Source organism: Diuraphis noxia, unplaced genomic scaffold (genome assembly GCF_037042655.1).
Source record: "Diuraphis noxia isolate RWA-SAM2 unplaced genomic scaffold, SU_Dnox_SAM2 contig0005, whole genome shotgun sequence".
NCBI classification, from domain to species: Eukaryota; Metazoa; Arthropoda; class Insecta; order Hemiptera; family Aphididae; genus Diuraphis; species Diuraphis noxia.
This window is the reverse complement of record NW_028301715.1, coordinates 44,722,632-44,734,376: the sequence shown is the minus strand read 5'-3', so window position 1 is coordinate 44,734,376 and position 11,745 is coordinate 44,722,632. Positions and strand designations below refer to the sequence as shown.

General features: G+C 28.1%; 1 protein-coding gene across 4 annotated transcripts in view; it reads left to right on the top strand.

The window, feature by feature from the left end:
- The window catches only part of LOC107174181 (glutamate receptor ionotropic, NMDA 1-like), a 166,112-nt gene that overhangs the window by 74,964 nt on the left and 79,403 nt on the right, over positions 1-11,745 (top strand). For all 4 annotated transcript variants that reach the window (XM_089228229.1, XM_089228226.1, XM_089228228.1 and 1 more), the window contains 2 exons: positions 1,417-1,631; positions 7,676-8,071. In XM_089228229.1, the coding sequence (XP_089084355.1) occupies positions 1,417-1,631; positions 7,676-8,071 (611 nt within the window). The remainder of the gene's footprint in view (positions 1-1,416; positions 1,632-7,675; positions 8,072-11,745) is intronic.

Below are 11,745 nucleotides of genomic sequence, written 5' to 3'. Positions count from 1 at the left end.
CAAAATATAAAAAACAGTAAAAACACATAAACACGTATTAGCTTATATTAAAAAAAAAAAAGAGTACAATTTCATGTACTTAACACTATTGTTAAGGACACTAGGACACACATCAAAAAAAGAGTACTGTCCTGCGAAAAAGGGTACGTCTGGTCACCATACATATAAGCAACCCGACAGACAGATGTTTCTCTCTTCGCTATTATGTATTTTCGCTCTTTTTTACAATTCACTATTTTTATTTACGCTATTATCAATTCGCAATTTTTACATTCGCTGTAATTGTTTCGCTATTTTGGCCGGATATATATGGCTTTAGCTGTTCGTGATAATGTTAAAAAAAATATCAATAATAACTCTTTTATTCATATTCACTAAAAATTATTTGTTACTAACTATAATATGCTTGAATAGAACGATTAAGTGGGTTTAGTATTTGGTATATTTCTGATTATTTTACGGGTTTTTAAAATAAGAACTTCGAAAATCAAAAACGTTATTAATTAAATACGAGTATAAACTTAGATAAGAAACTACTATTAAAATGAACTTATTTGTAGTTTGAAAACCAAAAAAAAATAAAATAAATTTAACTCTTAACAAAGAATCGTATAGATTTATTTTAAATGTGAGGTGATTATCTAGTCATTAGTCGTAAACCATTAGTTTTGGGCTGAAACCTGATGAGAAATGTTTGAATATTTTGTATGAAAATATACGTTATTTTGTATTAGTGTATTAAATTATGATAATCGGTATTATATTATTTCTCTATATAGAGTATAGAGATATTTGTCATTGGCTTAAGAGTTTTGGGGTATCAAAGGAGTACTTTCAACAAAATATAAACAAAACACTGTTGCGTTTGGGGCGTTTGGGTAATAATAATCCACTGAATTTCTGCAGAAATACCTTCAGTATATCCAGTGACCAATCAAGCTCAGAATATATTATTAATATATTATTAGAAAATAATATTATGTATAGATATGTGTACAGTGTAAACACTGTGCTTGTTGTATAATTTGATAATTTTTATAACTGGAAACACATTCTGTTGGTGCAATTTGTTGATGTTGTACTTATAAGTTAAGATGTTCATCATTTTTTCATTATAGTTGTATTTTATAACTAATTTTTTTTAAATATGTTTTTATAAAACGACGATAAATATTCTTAATATCATATGTCAATGCTGAATACTAATATTATATGAACATATTATTGTTTAGTAACAAAGTGTTTCATACAAATAGTTAATTAATGTTGTTTAATCCGGAAAACATAAAGGTTAAACCAAATCGTATATACTGGTTACAATTTAATCAATCAATAAGTTATGACGTAATTTAAATAATAAATCGCTCGATCTCTTCCGATTATTTATGTTTCCGACTATGTTTTTGTTACATGCAGGAACGCTGGAACGAGATGGTAGTCAGAGTATCGATAACACCGTGGGAATTGTTTTCCGCGCTCAGATCGTTTCTGTTGCATACAGGATGGCATAAGTTTTACGTGTTGCACTCGATCACGATTGACGAAAGCGTCAAGACTATGTTAAGCATTGCACCGTTGAGTTACACATCGGTGCCCATATCTTCGGACTCTTCAGACCTTATGCTGTTCAGGTACGCAAATCAATATAATTAAAACCATAGCGTTTCTAGAATTTGTTTAAGAGAGTTGTCAGCAAATATATATAAAGATTTCTTTTATTATAAAGTAATCAAAATATACCTAGTTAATGTTATGAAAAAAATAAATTAATAAACACCACTGGCCAATCAGGACATAACATACATATATTTTATTTAAATTCTATATGCAATATACTAATATGTATGGAAAAATAATACTAATGATATTCATAGTTCATAATTAATTACAAACAAATTGAAATACACCCCGTGCTAAATAAGGGTAATATTTATTTTTATTTTGTATGTGTAAATATAATTGTTGGCTCGCTTTCAGCCTTCTAAAATAATAATAGAAAAATGCATTTACGGCCTAGTTGATAGGCAGCACAAGGTGCAACTATCCTTGCAGGAATTATATTATATTATTGACATCACTTGCGTTGATAACATTTGTTTTTTATTTTGTATAATATACAAGTAAATTATTAACAAGCAATATAATAAGGCAATTGCTGAAAACCAGCATAACATAAATAATAATTAGAGGTTTAATAACAGTATAATTTTTAAACGAAGTTAAATTATAGTAAATAATAATAACAATAGGCCCGTCGGCCGTAAATAATATCACTCACTGGTAGTATGTCTGCAGTAGCGGATTTTATTCCACGCGACCGTGCCGGGGGCGTAAACAATAAATATAAGAATAAAATAATACAACCCGCACACGTGCGACTACTTCGACATACTACAACGTAGAACCAAATGAAATAGACAAACCAATTCTTGCAACAGCGTAGACCAGGAATAAAAAGAAAACGAACAACGACTCAGCGAACGAAAATACATAAATTACACTACTCGCAGTGGCGGACTGGACGACCGGGATACCGGGAAATTTCCCGGTGGGCCGCTGCTGGTATAAAATATATATTTATTAATATTATAATGGTGAAATAATAAATTAAAATATTATCTAATGAGTAATAAGTATGTAATATAAAATATTATTAAACATAAAAACCTAGCTTTCTGATTATGTATTTTAAAATGCGGGACTGACTTGTGTTCGGCCAGACCAGGCTTACAGTAGGTTACAATAATAGTAGGTCACTGTAATGAATAATATTAAATTTGAATTCAATGATATGATATTATTGTGTACGAAAAACGAGATTTTGAGACGGTATGTCTATAAAATTGCTATAGGTAGTCAATAGTCATATTTTATAATATTATTGTGATTAAAGTAATTAATTTTAGTATTAGGCATTAGTATCTTCTACAGTAGGTTAAATTCATTTTTCCCCAAAAAAATACATTTGAAAATGTCATTGTGTGTATAAAATACAATAATATGTCAATATATTCTTAAAAGTTTCTTATATCCACGAATAATATTTATTTTTAAATTACAACAAAATAACCAAAATCGATATTATTGGATTTAATATGTAATTTCGTCCAAATTTTTTTTTAATAATAATAAATTTATTTATTGCTAGTAGTTGATAAATGTGAACAAAGTGTATGGCTAACATATGAATTTGCTAGCTTTGCTCTATACACTGAGGTAATATCGTAGAGCAAGAAGACTAATCTAGATGTAATTAAAAAATTTTATTTTATTTAAAATAAAGAAATAAAAATTCACAATTTGAATTTAAAATGTCTATAAGAAATAACTGTGTTTATATATTTTTTAGATTTGTTGGCCATAATAAGAACAATTTATGAGAATCTGTATTTTTAATTTTTAATCCTTAGTTATAAAAACTGAACATTTCATAATTTTTTAATTACAATGATTGATAATTTTCAAGATTTTGATACATTTTGTCAAAGTTCAAACTTTAAATGATTATAAAAAAATGTATGCCTATGCATTTTTAATATTTTTCAACCGCTATAGTAACAATATATGAAGAGCCTTCATTACCTTTTCACGCACTTTGGGACAACAAATACAATTTTATTGATATATTTATCGAAAAAAAATTAAAATACATGAAATTTTAAATTGCCGTAAACAGTTCAAAACAAGTCAAAATATTTTGAAAATGTTTTGATGTATAAAAAATTCTAATATAAACACTCAGTCAAAATTGCATCTATCTATGGTCTTTTGTTTTAGAGTTACATCAAAAAATAAAAATAATTTTTCTTTTGTTTTTCACGGCACTTTTGAAAACTACTGGAAAAACTACCAACTAGATTCACTACTTTCCTATTAGAAAAAATAATGTTGAAAAAAATCTAAGCATTTTTACTGTCCTAAAAGGTGATGATAGATACAAAAAAAAATTACAAACACACACATCATTGTAAAAACAATACGAGTATATTCATCGCTCCGCTCAGAATCTAAAATAGTTATTATAGGTATTGTATAGACCGTTATAGCATCCACATGACGTATAAAAAATATATTATATATTTAAAAGGCCGTTAGTATATTGAGGGCCTCTACAATTATGATTTTCCCGGGCTGTGTTTTTCTCCCAGTCCGCCACTGACACTAGTGAGCAATAGAACCTATAACAAATGATACATTAATATGAGCAAAAAACAATGGCTGTGAACGATACTTCCAAAGGAAAACGGTAACCAGAAGATGAGCCAGAGAAAAGGGAGATTTTAAACAAAAAACACAGCAATGAGCAAAAAGGCTTGTGGTTCCACGAGACCGTCACAGCGCAAAAAAGAAAAAACGAACGAGAGAAAACGGCGATGCAAAGTAAAAAATTAAAGATGAAGAAAGTCAGTGTCGCCAACACTACAAAATAAGAAAAGAACAACATTTGGCGACAAGACCACCGAATAATAAAACCCATCAAACACACACTGAGTGGTCAGCACACGACAGCTGCAGAGCTGTCACCATCGTCGACCGCGCTGCAGCCTGCAGATATGTGTGATAAAAACAAAAATTAATCGCCAAGATAATAATACAGATAGCAGAAACAAATATAATATAAAATTGCCATTAAAGGCGCAAACAATAATATTAAAAAAGATATTTTCACAATTCTACATAATTATCATCATTTCGAGATCTTAGTATTTTTTTTATTATTGTATAAGCTTGACACGATGTGATAATAATATTTCATAGATTTATTTTTAAAATTGACCATGTACGTAACATAATTATTATATATATATATATTTATAATTCTCAGAAGATCGCCCAAATTAGCTCATCGTTTCCCGTGACATTTTAGTAGTACATACTCGAGCACGAACCAACACCCAATTACCATAAATCATTCGATCGAAAAATAATGTCTCAATACCCCGTTTACTGTATGTTATTATATCATACTAAATCGTACTACACGATAGTCATATGAGAATTACGATAATGAAATAAGGTACTTACGTTTACACAATATATTACAATAGTATCACAATAATTATTTAATATGTTCGATAAACCGTTCGTAAAATTATTTGTGCCACGTTATGGTATTCATCGTTCATACTTAGTGCTGCAACTTAAACGCGTGACGTTTATCCCAGGCTTACAATGAAATAATTCTAGGCTGATTAAATCATTTTCAAAATAACCTTTTTTTAAATTCATTTAGCATTAAGAATACAATTAATTTTTAGTTAACAACTAGTATATGTATTTATCTTAAAGAAAATGTGAGAAATGAAAATACACGGTTTGTATACGTTTAACGATAAAATAGATTTGTAATTAGAGCTAAATAAAACTTATTTGTTCCATAAATAAAAATTTACTAAGAAACCATCAATATTCTGGTTTTAATCGTCTCTTCGGCCCAGAATCTAAAATATTTGTAAAATGATTCGTACTACATGATGAAAAAAATTTAAGTGTTAATTGTTTTCTTTGAATTTTTTAATAAGCACGAATACATGATATTTGTTAATTATCTTTTTTGTTAAAATCGTTTAAAAAATGTGTAGTTACATATTTTAATGTTTTTTCTATTTCACAAGTTATTTTTAAAACTGCTTGCAGTCAATTTTAAATTATTCATTGTTTTTTATTGAATGTTTTTAATTTTGATTTTTTTTTAATAACAATAATGTTCTACATATAATACAAGAGCTCAAAGTCTACCAAATCGTTGCACTACTGGCTTAAAATAAATAAAAACATTAAAGTGAAAATAAAAAAAACTACTTATTCAGAATATAATTACGAGTGGAACTTGAGGATAACCTTAACCATGTAGGTAAATGGAATACTGTTATAGTCTTTATAAACGTGAAATACTGGTACGATCCAAAATAATCAAGGTTTCTCAAAATCTTACGGAAAAATAAAATAATAAAATATGATCAATTATTTTTTAAATTTAATTTCATCGATGATAGGAAACCACGAGCGACCACGAGTGAAAATAACTACTATTTTAACCCGTTTTCAATCAAATATACACAATACCTTAACGCCTAAAAGTTCAAAAAAAAAAAGATAATAATTACTTTACAACACAAACTACACAACGAATGCGAGAGCTATTTATATAAAGAAATTAAAACAGGACAATTTTTAAATAATATAGGAAAGTTTGTGAAATAGTTATTATCGATCATCTATTTTATATTTTATATCTATTTTAAATATATATTGGTACTTGCTGCTTTGTATGCACTTATTATGTTTCTTGTTCATTTTGATTGCTAATATTATATTTTTGTTTTTAAAATATTATTCAAATTTAAATTTTTGGCTTGATGGTGATTTATCGAAACTATATAAACGTTGTAAATATTTTAGGACCCCTGAAAATTAGATGCTGAAGAGTACCATTATTCCGCGTTTTTTATTTCTTTTGTCATAAATTCTATGGACCGTACCAATATTCCGACGATCAACCAAGTACGTTGTATACCACTATTGGTTATCATAAGCTTATGGTTGTAACATTAAAAATATAACAACGTAGATACTTTTCCTGTATGACATGATAATAATAACTATAGTTAATGTTAAGCGTATATAAGATTTATATTTATAAGTACTCATATTTCATACTCATTCAGGAGCAAATAATTTGCATTTAATAATAAAATATATAATATTACTAAACATTTAAAAATATTTTACTTGAAAACAAAATATTATATACAGAAACATTCACCAAGCATGCTGACGTAATTTAAATAATTAATTCATGCAATTATCATTCAAAATTTGACTTTTAAATAATATAAATACGTATTACAAACATTAAATTCCTTAAAGATATTTTCGTGTTCATGAAATATTTTTTTTTATTTAAGGAGATTTATACCTACTTTTGTTTTTCAAATGACAACTTTCTTTTTTCTAGAGTAAATTATTAATAAGTCGAACGAGTAATTTTAAAGTTATTTACCTTTATGTAGATATAAATAATTATAGATCCAATAGGTCCGTGATAATGTGTTTGAAAGATATAGGAAGCTATAGTGTTTTAAGATTTTTAATGAATATTCATTTTTTTAAACATTAACTTATCAACATTATGAATTTGTCATTTATAAAAACAGTTAAAATGTAATAAATGCTTGATCAAATATTGCATAATATATATATATACATATATGTAAACCCATTTAATAAGCGTGGCGTATTAAACGTCTTAACAAATCAGCAACTACTTGATCAAAGTCAATTAAGGTACATCAACATTTTAAAATAAATTAATAATAATCAAATAATTCAAAATAATTAACAGTAAAAATGGGGGTTTTTGTTTGAAAAACAGAAATATTTATAACTTTGCGGAACAGTCTTTACGTTTAGTAGTATCTATAAAAACTATAAATAATTTGATACTATATAGTCTGTAAGTATATGATTACGATTTTCTTAAACCAGAATTTGAACAAATTAAATATTAAAATTAAAGTGAGCGACAAACATGCTTGTTTGTGACATCTCTGAATATTATCATTAAGTTGTATGAGTTATATCATTATATAATCAATTATAATATTATATATATATATGTGTAAAAAAGCCTGCCTTTAAACACCTATATGATGTATATATTATATTTTTTTAGATCTATGGTAGAACTTTCGACTTCCGAGGCTTCTGTGGTGGTGGTGGTCGGCGACCGCGACTCAGCGCAAACCGTCTGGCGTCAAGCGGCCGCGGTGGGGTTGCTGCCCGCCGGCAACGTGGCGTGGCTGTGGCTGGACATCGGCAACACCGGCAGCGGCGTCAACGCAACCGGAAAGAGGAAAGGCAACGTACCGGTAGGAATGCTGTCACTGCGTCCCGTCGCACCACCGCAGGCAGACAAGCACACTATAAGGGCGGCAGTGCGCGTGTTTGCTGAGTGCGTCAAGGACGTGATGGCGGCCAGGTGCGAGGGCTGGACACCCAAGGTGTCCAGGGTCGGAGACGCGTGCGTGGACGTTTTGCGGGGTCCCAAGTTTCCGGGCGATTTGTACAAGTTAGTCAATTGGATTGAGCATATTTTATTTCCTCCCCCCAACTGCAGCATATAGTGATATATTATTACAATATTTAATGCGGCTCGTTGAAATCATTCATGATAGTAATATTATAACGCAACGCACGTAACTATCGATACACGAAAAGCTATGTTGTTATACCTTATACGCGTTTTCGTGGACGTAACATAACCGAACGATTTGCTGACTATTTATCAACACCACATAAGTATTATTATGAAGTTTGTTCATCGCTAAAACTAATATCGTATACCAACAATAACACTAAACCGTTGACGAAGTCGGTTAGTGATAGAAGCAAACATTTGAGTAAATACTAAAATGTTTTGAAATAAAATTATTGCTAAAACATTTTTTAGTAAATCGTTAGCAAAAGTGATCTTATTGTTGTTCCTCCTAACTATAATCGCATGCATTTAAACTTATGGAGTCAGTTGTCAGGAAGCACTTTGAACGGCTATGTCATTGTAACAGTGATACATACCTAAACAAATTTAAACAAAAATACATACCTACGTATTAGAGGAAACTTTCTAAATGATTTTTAATATTACTTTTAGAGTTTATTTAACACAATGTTAATTCGGGTATTTTAAATAATTTTTAAAAGTAAAATAAAATATTATAACTCTGAATTTTATGCAGTGTTAATTTAATATTTTGTAGTGCTGTTTGGTATTCTACATATTTTAAATGAATGATTTTAAATTAACCAAAGTTTATTTTATATTTCATTCATAAAGGAAATGCAGAATATATTTTATACTATCCAGAATGCTCTGAGGATAATATCATCATAAAGTATTTAAATCCTTATTTTGATTACTTTTTTTTAGTATTCAAATATGCATTCTAAATAAAAACTTAAATAAAAATGTTTACCCTAGTATGTAGTTAAAGGGGGATTAATTTAATATTACTATTAGTCACAATGTGTTAGCGGTATACTACTATCCGAATAGAGAAATATAGTATTAAAACATAACACTTTTTTTTATCGATTCGCTATGATGTTCGAAGTGCAATAAATGGTTAGAGATGGGCTTACTACATATTTTTTTAATATCAAAATATTCTTGTTAAATAAAACTGATTTATAAATGTAAATCGATGTTAATTATGGTTGTAATTTAAATCATGATTTAGAAGCTAAAATTAAAGAAAAAAATAATTACAAATTTTTGCACTTTTTTAGGGCATTTTTATGTGTTTTAGGTCATCAACATCCTAATCCTAATCATAATGTTACTTTACCCCGTTGTATCATAATTTAATGTTTTTTCAACTAACCGTAAAGATACCGAAAAAAGACTGCACATCCTCGATGTACCTAAATTGCCTAACTAAAGCGCCATGTTACTTAGTTTTATTATTGAAATATTTTTACATTTTTTGACAAAAACAGTACATAATAATATAATGTCATAGTTATAATATAATTTCCCAAGAGGTGTACTTTAACAGTCTGGTAGGCACATTATGATGTACAACTAACGGGATGCATAGGATTAATAATATTTTATAAATATACAATTTATCAATATTTAATTATCTAAGAGTTTCTACCAATATTTTATTATGCATGACTAACCCTTTTGCAATCATATAATTACTTATTTTATTAAAAGAAAATATTTCTTTAGTATTTTATTTGATATTTGAATATGCATACTAAAATTATATTATGGCTGTTAAAGATATATTTCGTTTGGCCGTTATGAGTGATTGCATTACTTGTTACTAACATAATAGAATAAAAACAATTTAACAACATAATATTGGAAAACTTTATGTAATTTAACCAACATGTCGACATATTTTACGATAAAATTTTATTAGTCTGGTCTTTTGGATATTTTTTGAAAATACCTATAAATCTTTAAATATAACGTTATTACAGTTGTAGATATATATAAATACATTTATAATTTACTACTTACAAGTCATAAAAAAAAGATAAAACACAAGATTCAAACGCGTCTAAGATTGATAGAAACTATACATTTCTACGAACGCGCGTATATACAAATATCCCGACAATCGTCGTTAATAATTCTTTGAATGATGCATCAAAAATGCTGGGGCCGTTTGCCATGGTGGTTGATCGTAATAAAGACAGCGCAAAAATTACTTTTAATCACATCGTTATATTGACTTGACCATGACAGCCTCTGTAAGCTTGACGAATTGGACGTGATTTCCAGTATAGTTTCGCTGAAATATAATATATTAATATAACATTGCAGCATAGGGATGAGGTGCGTGGTGCACCTTACATGCGCACTAAACATATTTAATATATATGTTGACTTGCGCCGTACATTATTTTTTGGATGGGTATTGTTATTATGCTGTTTGTGATATCGTGTTGTTTTACTGAAAAGTGAGCCGAAACTAATTTAAAAATGTAAACATGTCTATTGTCTATTAGACATTATCTATAACCCATAATGTTAGGTCCATAGTGTAGGCCCATTCATAATTATTATCAACCTTTAAGTTGTACGAACATAAACTTTTCAATAATAAATAGTATTTTTATTTCTATATATAAAATTAATACCAAGTAATACAAGATTACCGAATAATTTACAATATTATAATATTATTGTAATTTGAATATTTTGATAAATGATTGATACAAATATAAATTAATTATACTTTATAAATAGATAAAATATTGAAATAAATAAATAACATTTTTAGAAAATATCTCTTTCAATCGATGAAATATGCTTGAATAATTTAATAAGTGATCCTTATTTGCACATTGTACGTAAACACAATTAAATAAAAATGGCTTGAACGCAATTATATAACTCGTTATGGAACGAGTAATCCCAGCATAACTATATATACTCGTAGTAAGTTGAGCTTATTCACCTTAATTATATATGAATATAAATAGCAAATTTAAACAAATGTTTTTGCAGTTACGCTATTAAATTAGACTGTAATTATAGTCAACAGATGTAGAATATTGTTTGCGAACATTTTTTCAACTTTATAGTTAACGCAAGTGATTAAACATAATATAATAATATGATGAATTATAAATCATGATTAAATGTATGATCGTCCTAAATTTACAAAATCATTTACTTTTTTTAAACACTTCAAATTTAATGTGAGCCAGGACGTGTTCCTGATTTTGTAAAATATGATGCCCAAGCCCAAGACAAGCTCTGTCTATTATTTATCGTTTGTTTCATATACAGATAAAATAATATATATACGAGTACATTATAAGCGTCTCACTATAATAACCTAATTTATAAGGAAACCAATTTTCCGTTTTTACTGAAGCTATTGAGAATCCTAAAAAAATATATGTGTAAAGGGCCTCCACCTGTGTCCACTATTCAATCGATATAGAGGCTACTCAAATCCTTTGAAGAGTATTTGCTGTTACAAATACAATTTCGCCTATAAATATATGATATATAAAACATCAAAGAACTTAGTCCAAATTAGTGATTTGCTTATTGGTGTAGGCGTTAATTACATAACTTGTGAAATAAATTTATATATATATATATAAATATATAATATAATATAAAATAATATATTACTAACGTCAGTGCAGTAACATAATTTAATACTTCAATGTCGCTATGGGGGGTATTTTGACTTATATAACATTATTCATATC